General features: G+C 40.5%; 1 protein-coding gene across 1 annotated transcript; it reads left to right on the top strand.

The window, feature by feature from the left end:
- The first annotated feature begins 325 nt into the window (after window positions 1-325).
- On the top strand, window positions 326-16,645 carry LOC109675524 (NACHT, LRR and PYD domains-containing protein 9-like). Its single transcript, XM_020152217.1, is given in 9 exon segments — window positions 326-605; window positions 2,902-4,462; window positions 5,264-5,458; window positions 6,353-6,502; window positions 9,516-9,683; window positions 12,403-12,573; window positions 14,177-14,347; window positions 14,753-14,923; window positions 16,513-16,645. Coding segments are annotated over 9 exon segments (3,000 nt in total).
- The last annotated feature ends 2,918 nt before the right edge of the window (window positions 16,646-19,563 follow it).

The raw sequence follows: 19,563 nt of genomic DNA, 5'->3' as shown, positions 1-19,563 counted from the left end.
TCTTGGCTTATAAATCTCAGCTTTAAAATAAAAATAATTTTAGCTAGTTATCTTTCTCCGCGACATCTGACTTCACATAAATTACACTTTTAGTTGCTAACACTTAATTCACAGGCATTGTTGTAGAAAGTTCAAGGGTGAAGCTTCTTTCCCAGATGAAGCTAGCCAGACATATTTGAACAAAGGGTGCATGATAATAATTTTGAATCACACTATTGAGATGTGCCTCTGTAAACATCCCATTACTCTACAGGTGTCAATAAATCCTTTATTGTGAAGGGTTTTTTTCCTTTAGAGACGTCAGAGCTCACCATCCTAGGACAAGATGGCTGAATCATTTTTTTCTGAATTTGGATTGGTGTGGTATCTGGAAGAGCTCAGAAAGGAAGAGTTCTGGAAATTTAAGGAGTTCCTCAGGCAAGAACCTCAGAAATTTCAACTGAAGCCAATCCCCTGGACTGACATCAAGAAGTCTTCAAAAGAAGACTTAGCAAGGCTGTTAGATAAGCATTACCCAGGGAAGCAGGCCTGGGATGTGACACTGAGCCTGTTTCTCCAAATCAATCGTAGAGATCTCTGGCAAAAGGCTCAGGACGAGATGAGAGGTAAGTGCAAGGTGGAGAGGCAGAGACCATAGGAGAGTTTTCTCACATGAAGGTGATGTCATAGTGGAGTGATTGATCACCCCCTCCAACAGCAGAAGATGGGTGTGAGTCAGTGTGAACCTTGGAGGGGGTAGGAGAGTTGCACACTAATGCTCATCATACATGGGTCATTCTCAAACTGGAGGTAGATAGTATCTAATAGACACTGTTCATCGAGGGGTATCTCCCCATTTTTCTGTCCCATGCTGAGTCTCTTAGGAGATGACCCAGGAGATCATGTCTGATGACCAGATCTACTGAGATGAATTCTGTTATGTGTCTTTCTGTTTCTGCTTGCTTTTCTTGTGGTTTCTGTGTTGTTTAACTCAAAGATATTCATAGTGTTTATATCTTCATTGTATCACATGGCTTCTAACACCACCAAGTGCCCCATTTTGCCATGTCTAATTCTTCTTGCTTCAATCTATTTCAGACAGCACAGGATTACAACCCCTGCTTTCTGGTTTCTGTTCAGTAAATCTTCTCCATTCTTCTCTATTTAGCTTTCTTTGAACCAACACATTTAAAATGTGTTTTCAGTTCAGCATAGGATTGCATTTTGCTTTAGCACAAACTTGAAAATAATTTTTCTCTAATAACTTAAATTCATTTTCTGTGATTGTTCCACTTAATTTCCAAATTTTTATTTCATGTTGAACTTGTGTGCTGTATTTAAAGACCTTTCTCTATTTTGTATCTTACTTGCTTTAATATTCTTTGTTTTGGACAACTTTAATTTTTACTTTACTTTCTATATATACTTATATATGGTGTTCTTAATGCCACCTCATCCTTTTTATGGTTGGTTCTTTCTATTTCAAATGGTGTCCTTTGACTCCCAATTCTTACCTACACAATAGTCTGAACTTTGTGTTCCCCATTCTCCTCCTCCTTCCCCATATTTTTGCTGCTTCCTTTCTTAGAACATGCAATGTCAGCATACTGTTCCTTAGCCCATGGCTCCACTCACATGTTACTCTTGGCTCTACAACTGAACATATGACCTGGACACCTCATTCCTTGAAGTGTCCCTGGTCATATTTTCCCTGGAGTCAGCTTATCCCCATGCATTCTCTAGGGATGGCATGGTATTGCATTTCCTGAGTTCTGGCACATTCCAAGCTCCTTTTATATGGCTTTACATGGTATTAACTATAAATAGACTCCTATGGAATTAAGGAATTGAGGCTCATCTTCCCTAAAATCCCCTTCTCATCAGAATATTCCAAAATCCCAACATCCCTAGAAGTCACACAAACGTGCTCTTTTTTGAGGAGATAGGGTAGTTAAGAAAGATTAATAGATGGGGTGAACTTAATCAAAGTACATTGTATGTTGTAAATATCATAATGGAATCCCTTTGTACAATTTATACTAAGTTTTTTAAGATGTCATTTTCCATGAGGAATCCCAATTGAATGTCTTGAACAACATAGTCACTGTTGGATCTTTGGATAGCATCTTTGGATTCTTGTTGCAGTACAGCCTTTATTTCATCTGCAAACTTGTCAAACCTACTCTGATGTATATTTCCTCAATGAAGTATATGGTTCTTGTCTGTATTTGTATTTTTTTTTGGTGGAACTGGGGTTTGAACTCAGAGACTCACACTTGCTGGGTAGGTGCTCTTGCTGATTGAGCCATTCCACCAGCCCTGTAATTTCCTTTTCTTACCTCTCCTAATTGGTTGCTGTGAATGTGAAATAACTGCAGTAAAGGCAGGATAGAAAGGATGGTTCAGTGGGCATTTTTTAAATTAAGCACAATGAGTACTGAATATTAGAAATAACTTGGGTCTTATCGTTTCAGACACCTGACCTAACATTGACTCATCAATCCAAATTTAATAAGTCACAAACTATTACAACATTTTTTGTAGTGTGAGAATAGAACAAATCACAGTGGCTTGTTGAGGACCCAATAACAACATTCTAAATCCTAATTCCTGCCAGGCTCTGCAAATGCAAGTGCTTATGGATTCTCTGTTGGGGAGGTACCACCCTTTCTTCCCATCTGGTCTGGAATTCCCAAGCATTCACACTTTGCAGTGGCTGTTCCTCTGAGGTGGACTTCCAGTTTTGTTCAGGTGCTTCCACAGACAATATTTCAGATCAAGGCTCTGACAAAACCAAATTAACCAACCTGCCCACCCAGAGATGTAAACCAGTCATTGCGTACGGGTTCAATTAATGTGCAGGAGTCACTCTAAGAAGTATCACATCCCTAACTGTCATATATTCTATTCTCATTAACTCAGATGCACCAAAACTCTACAGAAATCACATGAAGGAAAAATTCCAACTCATATGGCAAACAGGAACCTGCCTTCCAGTTCCTGAGAATTTCTACAAAGAGACCACAAGGATTGAGTACATAGAATTGCATAAGGCCTGTACTGCTAAGGACGTTGAGCCAGTCACTGTGGTTTTGAGTGGTCCTGAAGGGATTGGGAAAACAACACTTTTAAGAAGAGTGATGCTAGACTGGGCATCAGGAAATTTCTTGAACCAAAGATTTACATTTGTTTTCTTCTTCAATGTCTATGAAATGAAATCTATTATGGAGACAAGCCTAGTGGAGTTAATCTCCAGGGACTGGCCTGAGTCTTCAGAAACAATCAGTGATATTTTTTCCCAACCAGAGCGAATTTTGTTCATCTTGGATGGCTTTGAGCAATTGAAATTTGATATGAAAGGCAACATTAACTTGTGTGATGACTGGAGGCATAGACAGTCACCACAAATTATCCTGAGAAGCTTATTGCAGAAAAGGATGCTTCCGGAATCTTCTCTCCTTCTTGCATTAGGAAAAGTGAGTATGCACAAAAATTATTGTTGGCTGCTAGATCCAATTGATATAACTGTTGTAGGATTCTCTGAAGATGCAAGAAAGTTGTATTTCTCCTACTTCTTCCATGGGAAGGATAAAGGATTGAAAGCCTTCAAGTTTGTGAAAGGGATTAAACACCTGTTTTCCTTATGCCAAAATCCTTTAGTATGCTGGATGATCTGCACTTGTATGAAATGGCAACTTGAGAAGGGAAGAGACATGAAAGTAGCTTCTGAAACAACCACCTCTTTCTATATATCCTTTTTAACAAGTGTGTTCGGAGCAGGAAGTGAGAACTGTCCACCTAAGAACAGAGACCTACTTAAAAGCCTGTGTGCCCTGGCCTCAGAGGGAATGTGGACTCAGACATTTGTGTTTAGCTCTGAGGATCTCAGGAGGAAGGGGGTCTCTGAATCTGATGTCATGGTATGGGTGGGCATGAGACTTTTTCAACAGAGGGGTGACTGTTTTACCTTCAACCATGTGTGTATCCAAGAGTTTTGTGCAGCTATGTTCTACTTCCTCAAAGAACCCACAGACCATCCTAACCCTGCCATTGGCAGTGTAACCCATCTTGTAACAGCAAGTATAACTGAAGTCCAAGCCCACTTATGCCAGATGGGAGTATTTGTGTTTGGACTTTCAAATGAAACAATAATCAGCAGGCTGGAGACCTTTGGTTTTCAGGTGTCAAAACAGATAAAGCAGGAAATAATCCAAAGTCTCAGTAAAATAATCCAGTGTTTCAGTAAATGTGAACCTGCTGAGGATCTGGTATGTTCCCAGGAGTTATTCAATGGTCTGTTTGAAAACCAGGAGGAAGAATTCATAATACAAGTGCTGGATTTATTTGAAGACTTTTTTGTCTATATTGGTAATATGGAAGAACTAGTTATATCTTCATTCTGCCTAAAGCATTGCCGGAAGTTAAAGAAACTTCACCTGTGTGTGGATCTACTCTTTCTAGATAATCATGAACTCATCTCAGAGTGAGTCCATCTGCTAATCATCCCCTTTTCTACACCCATCATACCTGTAGTTTTCTAACATGTCCAATGAGTGTTTCTTGTACTGTTGTACATGGATGTTGTGGTCAGAAAGGCCTCCCATTGACTCTTGGCACTGCCATTTATGAGCTGTGACCATGAGCAGCTTCTTGAGTTTCCCCATCTATACAAAGAGGAATAGGTATTTCATCCACTTCAGAAGGCCAATGCAGGGAAGAAATATGAGCAGTTTTCACTGTAATCATGATGGCACTCTTCCCTTCTCTATGGTGTGTTTAGTATGTCCTGGTGAAGGGAACTCATTCCTGGTTTCCTCTGGCTTATGCCCATGTGCCTCTTTTCTCTTCTGACCTTACCTTGTATCCTCTATTGGGTGCAGGCTACCAGTGCACACTTGAGCTCTCAAGTGCATAGCACCTTTCATGATGTCTGATGCAGTTTGCTGTTCACTGAGGGGGTCACCAAACATAAACCCTGTATCACATAGAAACAAGTACTCTCACTAAGAGAAAAAAGTAGAGCCAGAATAACATTGAGTATCTCATCTAGGATCACACAGGTAATAAGTGGTTTCATTGGGATTTGGTCCCAGTTACTCTCACCTCGGGGTTCACTTTCTTAAGCACTATGCCATGTTCACTCACTTCACCTAGCTGAAGGTTCTTCCTGTTGAAGCCTGGACATCTATTAGTTTTGTGGCGCTTTGGGAGTGGTTTATTGTCTGCTTTGAGATGGTCTTGAATATATATCCACTGGAGAATCATGGTGTTTGTTGTCCCATAGGCACTCTGAGGTACTCTCCTATTGGGAAGAATTGTGCACGGTGTTCAGCAAAAGCACGAACATCCAGATGTTGGATTTGGATAACTCTGCGCTGGACAGTGACTCTCTGGCAATTCTTTTTAAAGCACTGGCTCAGCCCGTTTGTAAACTCCAAACATTGGCGTAAGTTTTGCATGAACCTTTTACCTAAAAGCAGTGCCCTCTTCTCTTCTTTCAGTTTCATAGAAGAGTTTATAAACACATAGAGGAGATGAAGACATATAGAGCTGGAATCCAAAGTAATAAATGTAGTAATAGCAGATATCATACTATGAATTTTGTATGAATTTTATCGTGTGTGTGTGTATAGGATTGATCAACACATGGACATGAGTTGTAAATATATATCTGGTTAAAAGCACATCTGACTCATCCATGTTTATGATAAAGGGCCAACGTGATTTCACATACTCTAGAAACTACAATAAATGTTAATTTCTGAAACATTATCACACTATCTTTTTGCTTCATGAGACTAGATCAGGAAGAAGTTACATAATTCTCCAAATTTGACAAAGAAATAAGAAAAGCCAAATTTTGAGTCCAGTTTTCTTTGACTCTGGAGCCAAAGTCGGTGACCACTACAAATATTGTCTTCTTAGTAAAAACTCTTTATTCTTAAACAGAAATGAGTCCTTTGCTTGGGACCCACAGTCTAGAACATTAATACAGATATGAGTATTTCTGCTGTATTTGGGCACTGTGCTACATTTTGGAATGTAAAGAGATGCAAGCATAGCTTTTTCCTGTCCTTATAAGGATTATTGTTTAATATGGGAAGTCTCACTCAATTTCCTTATAATGCTCTTGGTGTTAGAAGTGAAGGGTCTAGGAAGAAGCAGAAGAGATCTAAGAAGCTTGAGCCTTGGTGTTTGTATCTGAAGATCCCAGTGAGATAACTTTATGGGTAGGGGTAACCTGAGTACCAAACTGTGGGAAGCTCACAATTGAAGAGAGGAGGACTTGCATAAGAGGTGTCAGCTTTGTGTTTGCCCATCCTGGCATGACTCTCTCTTTCCTCATCTTTTGTAGGTGTAACTATATGTCTAGCTTAGGAAATGGTTTAGACTTCTGTAAGGCAATTCTTCATAATCCTCAACTGAAACACCTGAATCTGTATGGCACTGATATCCCCCATTCTGGGATCAAACGCCTATGTGAGACTCTGCGGCACCCAGCGTGCAATGTGGAAGATCTAGTGTAAGTCAGTGGCCTGGGCATCCCAAATGTTTTTTTCCCAATGTGGACTCTGACCTACGACTTTGCCCATTTTCTTTCCTGGAAACCATTGCATTTGGCCTTTGTCTTTTGTGTTTTCATTTTTCATTCTCACTTTCTTCAAGCCACTAGTAAGGTGGAGGTGGGTCCCAAAGGGCAAGGCTTCCTCTCAGAAAGTCGGTCCCACCGTCCCTATCCCTGGACTCACTTTGATCACTGCTCTCCACTCACCCAATACTTCTTGGCTCTCCTCTCACCCAATATTCCTGAGCTAGAACTCTATTTCCTGCTAAGGATGTTCATAGGAATTTGAAACTAAAAAGCTCATTTGTGATCACAAGGGTGATGATCTAACCTGGCAGGTGACTACACTGAGTCAGAGGGAAAGTGACTAACAAAAGCATTTTCTTCCTTTTGAAAATGTCCTGGGCTTCCCCCATCCTAACTGATGACTTCTAAGGCAGGGCCAATCCATTTTTTCACCAGAAATAACATAGGAAAATCATTGAGACAGAAATAAGCAAAAACAATTCATTAAAAACACTGAGGGAGTATGCTCTTCTCTCTCTAGCTTATGCTCTTCCTTGCAATAATCACAAATATGATTGGGGATTCACGTACACCCTGTTAATCATACACATCATGCCTCACAGGAAAAATAGGCTACATGCACAAGGTTATTTGAGCATGTATATTTCTATTAATCTCCTTCACCATCTGAGCTATTTCCCTGTAAAGTTATTTTCTTTTTGCTTCTCAGGAAAAACTTACAAAACTTAGTATTTGGCCTCCTATTTCATAGTTATGGCATTTCCTTGGGGCCTTATGTCTTGCGTGTTAATGAGGATTAATAATAATTGGGTAACAGATCTAAGGAAAGCAGAAGTTAATCGTGGATATTTTGTGGTTGAAAACGATGCCTCTTTGGGGCATGCTCTTGACCGAATTCAGTTTGCTCTTGAGGTGGGAGATCCTCACAATCAAGTGTGGCTCAGGGATTGTCAATATGAGTCACTCTCCCTTGTAGACATCAATGTTTAGAGATATTATTGACTGCCACAATTTCATGGTGATGGTATTAGTGGTCTCTAGTGGTTATTTGTCCAGGGATGCCGCTAAATCTCTCACAATGTACAGGACAGCACCATGACAAACAATTATGTAGCTTCAATGTCAATAGTACTAAGATTGACAAAACTGTTCTACCACATAAAGTGTATTAGGGGAGAATTAGTGACCCTTCTCTCCGACAGGTGGGAGGGAGGTCAGCTTAGCTAATATAGAATGGGCTGTATTCTCCTAAGTTGACTTAGGAGCCCTTGTACTGTACATAATGACTTGACAGCATGAAGAGGCCCTGGAAAAACTTATTTATGAATACCCTACCTCATTTCATGGGTGTCTTTGGGACTTTCTTGCCAACACTTTTTTTTCTTCATAAGTCATTCTATTTTGACATTGTTGATTACTCCATATGTTAGTACTATTAAGGACCCAAAGTCACAGAAATTGGACAGAAAATTCCCATTACCAATCACCCTGCTTCCACCATAAGTAAGATCTTATTACCTAATGTTATCAGACCAGGAAAGTACAAAGGTATTTTGAAAATACACTTTATGAAACTCTTTGTCAATATAGGCATAATCATTTTTTTAAATTTTAATACAGTAGATCAATGCATTTTTTCTGCCTTCAGTTTCTTTATATAAGATGTTCTTTATATTTCCTGTGTCCTTCAGTATTTGATATTGCCCATCAAACTCCTTGTTATAATTTGGGGACAGATCTGATTTTTCCATCTTCTATAATTCAAGAGAAATGCAGTGGTGACAAAATGGTAATTACCCCTTTTCACCTTCTTTCTGTCCCATTTTCTCTAATAACCTCAAAATTAAATAGCTCCAGTAGGGGTAGTTTTATGTTAAGTAAAGTCGAATATTTTCCCCATGTGAACAAAGAACACTGTTGAAAACCCACTTTTTCTCAGCAAATGGTAATAGTTAACTTTGTAAAAAGATACCCTCTGTATATGGGGGTATAAAAATATAATTTTGTTTTATGTTAAAAGATGTTTTCACACATGAGAAACATAGAATTTCAGCGTTCCTTTTTCTTTTACACTGTAAAGAGATAATTCTTATTCTGGAATCCATTATTTTTTCTTAATTTAGGCATCAGTGTTTAGTCTCCAAAAGAAGTGTGCCCAATGTGTCTTGTCTTGACTGCTTTGAAGATTTCATTGTGCCTTTGTTGATTTGGATTCACTGAGCTTCCTACATGTGTACATGAATATTTCAGTAGCAGCTTTCTATGAACACTTTCATTCTATCTTTAAATATTGCTTATTAACAATAAGAAATGAACACTTTCTGTTAATCAGAAGCACAAGTCAAACAGCTTGGATGTGACTGACACCTGTAGGGGGAGCATTCTGAGGGACCGAGGCTGGAATCACAGACAGTGCCAAGATCGAGGTGAATTAAGGGTGCCTGGTTGATATGTTCACACATAACCAGCAAAGCTGACAGATGAGTGAAGCTTCCTAAATTGAGTACAATGGCTATTGTATTGAGTGTGACATTAGGAATGATATTTTGGTTTTTTACTTTTATAGTGCTATTGACAAATAAGATTAACAGATATATATATTGGGTTCCTGATAATCTTTTGTGGTGGGATATGTTCTGTGCATTGTAGAATGTTGAGTAGCATCCCTGGCCTCCACCCATGAGACTCCATCCCAAGTTGGACAACCCCAAACATTTCCAAATGTATCCTAAAGGGTAAAAATCACCCCAATCTGAGACTTAGACTAACTTCACTGGAGATGGAGAGTCACATAACCATGTGTGTACTTTCAATCAGTCAACAGTGTAGACAGTAGAATGGCATATGCAAGATTAGAATAATCTTGTAATTATAATTCCCCAATGACCAATCTTGCATAAACCACCTACAGCCCTTCCAACCCATGAAGCATGTCTCACATTAGGTTGGGGAAGTGTGACATCACAGGTGAAGATTGTGCAGACATCGCCTCTCTCATCATCCACAAGAAGGTGAAACGCCTCTCCTTAGTAGAAAATACCGTGAGGAATGAAGGAGCAAAGATGCTATGTGAAGCCCTGAAACACCCAAACTGTGCCTTGGAGACCCTGATGTGAGTAGGTCTTGGGGAGTGCCTTTGGGGAGATCCCAGAAGCCTGTATGTGAGTCCAACCATCATAAAGGCCATTGAATGCTTTCCAGGGGAGGGAGGAGATGGAAGGTGAATTTAGACCTGAGTCACTTCTGCATGCCTTAGTTATCTTGTCAGTGAGTGGAGCAAATGCAAACAGAGTTCCTGTGAAACTGAGTTCAAGAGAGGCAAAACACCCTCTCATCTAATGTGGAGTCTATGGTCTTGGTTATCATGAAGATGGATGATGTACTTCAACATATCTAGGGTGCTGGGTCAGGGGAGAGGGTGCATAAGAAAAAGAAATTCATTTGATTCCTTTTCAGTGCAGGTCTTGATACGTTCTAGACCATTGGTCTTTCTCCAAGGTCTCCCCTGATGGCCCCTCTGTTGAGAATGTTTCGTCACAGTGGCAGAAGGACACATTCTCTATTTTCGCAGGAAGCCCACACTAGAAATCTGGTGTTGAGTCAAACAAATGCAGAAATGTTTAAAACAGGTTATGTGCTCAAAAACATCCAAGTCCATGGAAGAGAAAGATGATGTAGGCACAATATTATCACTGTCCTGGGTTAGCTGCATGTGCAAATATGCACACATCTCGGACACACGTGTAAATACAAAGGGCTGGATACTGACCATCACTGAGATAACTGTTCATTAAAGAAAACCAAAACAGGATAAGTATCCCTTATTCAAAATGCTAGTTACCAGAAGTGTTTTCTATCTTGTTATCTTTTGGATTTCAGAGTATTTGCATATTACAATGAAATATTTTGGTGATAGAACCCAAATCCCAAACATGAAATTCATTGTGTGTCATATGTACCTTGTACATATGATTCAGAGGTAGATTTGCAATATTTTCAGCCCACTTGCATTTTGACTGGTACCTGATTCATGAGGTCAGTGGTGGAATTTCCAATTGTGGCATCAAAAATTTTTGTATTTTGAAGCTTTGGGATTTGTGATTTGTCAATTAAGAGTGCTAAACCTGAAGTAAAATAAGCTCCATGGACAGTAAATATTGAAACTAAACTTCTAAATGAACTCTAAACTATTAAGTCAAATATCAGCATAGAAATGAAATTTTGAAAGGCAAAAGTATTTGGCTATTAAATAACCATCTGATGTTATATAGTAAATCTAATTAACATACCCTCAAAGGCTAGTAATTATAGGCTACCTTGATCAAAGGAGCTCTTTAAAATGTCATTTAGCATTTTTTAAAGACTAGAATCTTTACTCCATAAAAATAACTGGCTTAAAGTTGAAAGAATGTCACTAGTAATTTAAAAAGAAAAAATCACCAAAATATTATCTTCAGTAGCAGATACCCCACTGGAACAGGATTCTACAACATGATCAAATTCACAATATGGGGAGAAGTACAAGTTTATTGAGTACTTTGCAAAGTTGTCAGATAAATCAAGCAAATGTATATAGAAAAGTTCTATAGTGATCTTACAAAAAAGCAAATCTCAGTACTTCAAAAATTTCAGGTGAAATTCATGGAATTTAAAATGTATGAAAGTATGAAGAATGGAAGTAGAGCTCTTGAGAGAGGGTTGTGGGCTAGTGCAGACACTGGAGACCATGCTGTACATATATTAAACCATTATGTTGTAGACCTGTCTTCTTTGATTGAAAAAAAAATGTGTGAACTAGGTTCCTTTGGTCTGTTCTCAAAAGTGAGAATACCGACAGGGAAAACTTCCCAAAAGGAAGTATTGTTTGCTCATCAAGGACTTGTGCTTCCTTCCTGTCAGACTCTCAGATGCCCTGGAGGGGCTGGGAGAGGGCAGGGGTGAGCTGAACACTGTCCCGGCCAAGGAGAAGCTGGGATTCCCTGGCCCCTGGGTTTTGCATTTGGCCATCTGTTTGAAAAGTTAAACTTGGTGTCCACTGGACAGAATATATCAGGGGTCATAGTCATCCATTAGCTACCAGATCATGACTTTCAGTTTTTCTGTTACTTTTAGGATTTTCCACACTGAAAATGAAAACTCTTCACCACAAAATCACTATAAAATAATTTCTTCTCTTGAAACTCCCCTCAATTTTATGTTCTAGTTTGGGGGCATAATTGACTATTGTAACATATATTTAAGGCATACACATTATTTGGTATACGGGTATAATAAGAAGTGACCACCATAGTCAGACTAATTAATACCACCTCACATCATTTCCATTTTAATGTCAACACTTAAATCACTGTACCAGCAAATTTCAAGCATATAATACATTATGATTAACATTTAGAACACTTTATAGACATATACATGCTAAACTGCTTGCCATATTCAAGCAAATTAACATATCCATCATCTCATAGTGTTGCCTTTTTTGCCAAGTGAATCTAAAAATCTACATCTTTCAGGGTTTACTAAAAGTAAACAATAAGCAAAACTGTCCGTCCAGTACAAGCCATTAAACTAGGAGTACTCTCTGCTGTGAATGGGTGGTTTGTCCAAGGTCATCCAGTCAGTGGTGATCTGATTGGGAACAGAAATCAGAGGCTGTTTCATTTCCACACGCTGATTTCCACTGTCCTGGTATTTCCACTACAAGCTTTTAACCTCCGTTTTTTCTAGTGCTGGCTGAGGGCAAAAAACAAGTTGAAAGATTTTTGCATGAGGCTCCATGAGAAGGTCACCACAGAAGCTGACATGAGCTGATTATGTGTGTTTGTTTGCAGGTTGTCATACTGCTGTCTCTCTTCTGTCGCCTGTGAATACTTCTCCCAAGCCCTTTTGTGTAACAAATCCCTGTCTCTCCTTGATCTGGGATCAAATTTCCTGGAAGATAGTGGAGTAGCTGCTCTGTGTGAAGCTTTGAAGCAGCCAGGTTGCATCCTGCAGGAGTTGTGGTAAGAATAGCATGGTTCTCTCCACTGCTGGGGCTTCCATTTTGGGCACTGGCATTCAGAAGAAGGAGGTGTAATGGTCTGAATGTCTGTATTCTCCCCCCAAAACCACATTGGGGCCTTTGGGAGGTGACTGGATCATAAGAGTGGAGCCCCCACCAGCCTCATCCCTCCCACCATCTAAGGACACAGTAAGAAGGTGCCATCTGTGAAGCAGGAACTGGGTCTCAGTCTGCTGGCACCTTGAGCTTGGGCTCCCAGCCTCCCAGAACTATGAGATACACATTTCTGTTGCTTATAAGCCACCCAGTCTATGGCATTTTGTTACAGCCACCAAATAGACTAAGAGAGAGAATGGTGTATGCTGAAGAAAATGAGGTTATGTTTCCTCTCACCTCACTCTTCTGGGATGCTCAGTGGCTCCCTGACTTTTAAGAAGTGTTAGGACAGAGGGGTTGTACATGCTGCTCTGAAGTTGATATGCAGACATTAGAAGGCCTTAATTTGGTCCAGGGTGTCCTTGATCAGTTGTGGGAACTTGCACAGGTGACACATCTCTCCAGGCGTACATGAGGATAGCTATCATCCACACCTGAAAGAATTGAGAAGGCTAACAGAAATCATGCACAGGAAGGAGTGTTAGAGACTGACCTATCATGTGCACTCAGTAAGTGATAACAATAGCAGACATTACTTGCTCCTTCTACCAAGAATTGGAGACTGGTGGGTGGATTATTTAGTTGACAGATAATAATCCCAGCAGTCCTGTTCCCCTGGATTTCCATTTCGTGGAGACACAGGTATACACGTGCTTGTGTAAGGTGCAAATATCATGGTTTCTCAACCTTGGCACTGTTGTCACTTTGGCCCAATCACATTTTGTCATGGGGGGCTATTCTGGCTATTCTTTGCTTTGTAGGTGTGTTAGCAACATCACTACTAGATGTTAGTGGCGACCTGTCTCTGAGTGTGACAAAACAAAATATCTCTGAAAATGGCCAAATGTTCCCTGGTGGGGGAGATGATTTCTTGAGTGCCATAAACACATACCTATAAATATATATACATATCTATCAACCATAATTGATCTGACAGCCATTTCTGTAACAGCTATCTTCCATACAACTACATGTGCCTATCTGCCTAATTATGTAAAATCTCTACATCCTAGTCCTATCCTCTGTCTACTACCTTCCATCTCTCTATCCATATGGCAGGAGGTGGTGAATATTATGGGGAATGATTATCTTGGGGATGGACAGGGACGAGGGACAAGTTCTCACATTAGGCACAGGAGGTCTCAGCAAATGGTAATATTTGCACATGTTTTGAAGATAGTGATAGGGTATCCCCATGGATATTCAGTGCTTAAGCATGTTAACTGGAAGAACAGAAGTGGAGGCCCCAGAAGGGGCAACCAGACAGCAGAAAAACTGCAAGAATCCAAGGTGAAGAGCAGAGCAGGCAGGTTGAGGAACAGAAGTCAGAGCATCCTCTTAGCAGCAGCTCAGAAGTTCTTGGGTGTTCCTTCATGTGAACAACTGCAAATAACCTAAGTGGCTTAAATTAGACCTCATGCATGTGTATATTTGTCATTTCTCCCCAGGTTGCCAGGTTGTTACCTCACTTCTGATTGCTGTAAAGACATCTCTGCCACTCTCATTTGCAATGAAAAACTACATACCCTGAAACTTGGGAACAATAACATACAGGATGCTGGTGTCAAACACTTATGTGAAGCTTTGAGGCACCCTAAGTGTAAATTACAGAGGCTGGGGTGAGTATTTACTGATGATCATGGTGGGAAGGGCTCCCTATTTGAAGAGGAGGGAAAGCTGGAGGATCAATAGGTTTTAAAAGTTTGCTTGGCATAGTTTCATAAGTACTGTCCCATAAATACAGGATTTGCACAAATGTGGTACTGTGAACACACAGGCATTGTTAGTCTTTGTACAGTACACGATCATGAAAATGTTCTGCACCCCTGGCTACTATCCACAAATTGCCTCTACCATCCTCAGCTGGAACAAATGTCCCTGGTTCTTGGCATATGTCCCCCAAGGGGCACAGTCACCCTGGCTAAGAAACAGGGGTCCAGACCTTAATGTCTGCTGTTCAGAGGCAGGGAACAGGCGTGGAACAATGGTCTGTGTCTGTGTCTTTGGTGTGTTCCCTATTATAGGCTGGATGTGTGTCAGCTGACCACAGCATGTTGTGATGACCTTGCCTCAGCTCTCACTGCCTGTAAAACACTGAAGAGCCTGAACCTTGACTATATTACCTTGGACCATGATGGAGTGGTGGTGCTGTGTGAGGCTTTGAGCCACCAGGACTGTGTCCTGGAGACACTTGGGTGAGTGACTCCAGAGTGAAGTTCGTCATCTGTCACTTTGCTCTGCCCTGGCTCAATGAACACTGGATGGAGCACTTTCTGCTGTGGGAGCTGCCTTGCACTGTAGGTGCTGAGGGTCCTCCTTGTCCTCTCCCCACCCATCAGATGCCCACAGCACCACCTTACACCTGGGATCACCAAAAACATGTATGAGCATTAGCAGATGTCCTCTGCTAATCCAGCAGTCCAGCCCAGAATCAGAAAGGGGTTCGGAAAGGTCTGGGCAGAGTCAGAGATACACTCCCTGCAGAAAAGCAGTGAATGCAGTTCTGAACAGTTTGTGCATTTAGAGAACCCATTCAATATGTGTTATTACAATATGTGATATTACTTGAATGCCTGGTAGGATGCTGTGCTGAGGATGGGGCTGTGAGAAAAGTGGTTCATGTATCTGTGCTTCAGCTCTGGATCCTTCACTGGGGATGTGAGGAGTAATGTGTTACAGATAAAGAGGGAGATGCTAAGAAGTGCTGGTTGGGGAAGACAGAGGTAAGGTGTGAGCAAGTGGTACGGCAGACAGGGTAGATTGAAGAAGAAACTGAAATGGGTAACCAGATCAGAAAGCATGGCAGATCTCTAAGTTCTCTATGTGTACTATCCTCCTCCATCCTCAGTGAACCATGAGGGGTACTCATGTCTCCTTACCTTATAGATGGAGACACATGCCTGAGGGCTCAGGCCTAGGGGTTGTCTAGCTAGACCATGAAGGTAGACATGAGGGCTCCACACTCTGGATCTTGACAAAGACACTTTAGTAGAAATACTCCCAAGGTAGCTTCGAGGATAGTTCTGAGTGAGGTTGAATGGAATATCTGAAGACCACAGAAGCTGAAATTCACACAAGTTCTTACTAGACAGCCTGTGGTCACAATGTGTCTGCAACTGAAAGGACATTGAATCACATTCCCTACTTCTGAAAACCCAAGAGCATAAAACATCCCCTCCTCTTGTGTGTGTGTGTGACCCTGACTGTTTGGAATCTGCAAACACTCTATAGCTTCTTATGAAATTTAGGGTATAAAGACGCATGATATGTACACAAGAAAAGAAAGCACATGGCAGGCACTGTGGCTCAAGCATGTAATCCTAGCTTACTCAGGAGGTGGGCGCAGGAGGATTTCAGCCCAAGGCTAGCCAAGGCAAATGTTTGCCCCATCTCAACCACTAAAATCTGGGTATGGTGGCTGTGCCCAGCTGTCAGCTCAGCTACACGGGAAGCCTAAATAGGATCATGGTCCAGGTTAGCCTGAGCATCAGGGGACCCTATTTGGAAAAATAGCTAAAGCAAAAAGTTCTGGGGGTGAGGCTCACATGATAGAATACCTGCTTTGTAAGTGCAAAGCCCTGAATTCAAACCCAAGTTGCATCAAAAAAAATTAACCTTTTGACACAAGCTTTATATGAACTTCCACAGTACCATGTAAAGGAGAAGGTTCCTATTCCATAGGAGAGATTGGTGTTTTCCCTTCAGAGTTCTCCAAGTCACATTTAGGGAAGAATGATGGTAGGCAACTGAACATGTACAAAGAAAATCTTATTTCTTTTCCCAGGCTGGACGTATCTGTATTTGATGAGGAAATTCTGATGGTGCTGCAAGCCATGGAGGAAAAAGTCTCCCACCTAAATATCTCTCCTTACCCTTGGCTTAGGGAGGAGCACATGATGAGGGGTTTGCTCATCTGACAGGGAAGTCATCTTCTCACAACAGCTTCTCCTTGGTCAGTGTCTATTTCTTCTCCTGGCATGGTCTATTGAAAAATTGTGTATCATGTTGGTGGCGATTTCAGAGCTTCTCCTTCACAGTGGCCTATCTCTTGCCTTTAGAATTCCCATCCTACTTTGCAATATCTGGAAGAACAAATCCATTAAGTGAAGAATGACTTTGCTTGTCAGATGTCTTTGAGTTTGAAATGGAAGGAACACCACTCCTGATGCTTCTGATGGGAAAGTGATGCTAAATGTTCTATGATTGTATTGGTGTCACTAGACCTAATATCCACCCAAAGTTTCCATTTGTAGATTTTCTAGATTTTTATCTGATCTGTTTATGGTCTGATAAAATCATATCCAAACTTCTCCTTTAGTATAGGCCAATCTAGTATATTTTTAAAAATAAATTACTATCTTTTTTCAAGTATATATAAGTAACTCACTGCCACAATTAAACATTTTTTTGGTTCTCAACTGCCTGTATAATGAATTATTCATGTCTTTTTGACCAGATAGAATTATTAATTATTGGTACAAAGTACAAAAGTAACACAGAAGATGGCTCTATACGATCAACTCCAAATTCATAGGAATATAAACTCAAGTTCCTCAGTGAGAAATTTTGGTACCTAGACTCCCTCAGAACCTTGAGAAATCTATCACCGCTTACATTTTAAGAATTAAAAAATGGACCTGAAGGTTCAGGTGCAGAAACTTTGGGGAATGTGATTATATGGTATTCATCACCATCACTTCTGATGAAAAAAGTGCTTTCAGTGTTCATATCTAGGAAAATCTCCAGTGGGTGAGTGTTGTTGGATCCAGAGAGATTATCTACTCTCCAAGGTAGATAGTAAAATACCTAAGAGATTGGGGTTTACATCTATGTTAATCAGACTTTATTGCTGTGGTAAATACCTGAGACACAATTTAAAAGGAGGAAGGACATATTTTAGCTCATGGTTTCTGTGCATGGTCAGCTAGTTCCATTGTTTCTGGGCCCTGGGATGAAGACCACCATAATGAAGGCACATGGTAGAGCAGAGTTGCTCACTCATGATGTACAAGATGTATCTTTTTTAGGACATGCCCCCAGTGACCTAGTTACACCAATACCCCTTTCAATAATCCTATCACATTCTTAATGTGTTGATCTATTGATTATAGCACAGCCCTCAGGACCCAAATATCTCTCAATGGTTGAATCCACCATCTGGGACCAAAGCCTTCAACACAAGTGCATTTGGGGAGTCAGCATATCCAAACCATAACAGCATCCTAGATGGTTATTTTGCCTCCACATAGTATAGTGTTAATGTTATTCCTTTTCCTTGTGGGTTTTGACCTGTTGTGGGGGGGCACCATAAGTATATGTATATGACCATCTTTCCCAATCAGAAGAACCCAGTGTGTCACTATAACATAGGTCCTAGAGGCCATCAAGGAGGAATAATCCCCTAGTTCTCATACTAAAGGTGGCTTTGAGATTGACTGTGACATATAAGAACCAAACATGATGGAATCTTGTAGAGAAACTGGAAGTGGTGTCCTCAGATGATGGAAGAGGCAGATCAGAGATTGATAGGGAAAGGAGCTGTGGAGAGGGACACTAACACAAATCCTTACTTAGGATTTGAGCACCCTTGGGTTCATGTGTAGGTCTCAGGGATACAGTGCCTTGATCTTGGAGATCAGCTGTCTTCAGGGGAGGCTAGTTTTCCATGAGAAGCACTTTTTGACATTTGGGACCATTAGATGACTTCTGTAGTAAATTACTGTAGACAGTGCTGGATGTGTCCGTAATCAAAGGACATGGGTTCCTCCAGACAAGTCAGATAGGACATCTGCTTATTTCATGGAATATTTAATCTATCACCTCATAGCTTGGGGTAAAAGTCCATGAGTTGAGTGCATATTAGCATCTATGACTTCTTCATGACTTACATGAAGAGTGTTATAGTAGACCTCTGGTATCCACAGGTATGTGGTTCCTAGGAGACCACCATCAAGGAAAAAAATGTTCAGGATGCATAGAGTTCAGTGCTATGCAGTGAATGCTTGATTCATTTTCCCCCTAACACTACCCAACTTCCACATCTCAACTAGTCTAAAATTTTCATTTTATCACTTACATTAAGCACATTTTAACCTTACTTTGGGGGTATATTTACTTCTATGGAGGTGTGTTTTCACAAAATTAAGGGCAGAAAAACAGATCACAACTATTTAAACACAACTGATAACACAGGACTGACAGTTTTTTCATATCTACTGAGCTGCAGAATGTGTACATGGGAATTAAAAATTGTTTTTGAATTTTTTTTGCATTTTTAACCATGCTTAGTCAAAGCCACATGTAACATATGTCCACAAATAAAGCAGGTTTGCTGAATGTGCATCAGCTTCTCATTGGCCCTGGTGTTGGCTAATGAGGTTATCATATAAAGAGATGGAAATATCTGCTATCACTGGCCCTTTGGTAGGGGAAGGGTATAGGCACACAGGACATCCTGCAATTCAAGCAAGTCCCATCTGTAGCAAGAGCTGAGAAGTTGAAAGAATTAAAAGGACTCTAAATTTGCTGTGTCCAAGAGACACTTATAGTGCAAAACTAGAATTTGAGTGTAGAATTCATGTCTACTGACCTGAATGTAAGGGATGAAGTGGACTCAATTGAGCATATCATGGAATGTATATATTTTATACTTAGACAATACTGGTAAATATTATACTTATGTTCTACTCTTTAACTTCAGTTTTTAATATCTAAGAATTTTTAAATTGTGTGGTGGGTGCACACACCTGTAACTCCAGGTACTTGGGAGGAGGAGATAAGAGAATCAGACTTCAAGACAAGCCTGAGCAAAAATTAGCATGACGCTAACTCAAAA

This window comes from Castor canadensis, chromosome 16, assembly GCF_047511655.1.
Source record: "Castor canadensis chromosome 16, mCasCan1.hap1v2, whole genome shotgun sequence".
Classification (NCBI taxonomy): Eukaryota; Metazoa; Chordata; class Mammalia; order Rodentia; family Castoridae; genus Castor; species Castor canadensis.
This window is presented reverse-complemented; position numbering and strand designations above follow the sequence as displayed.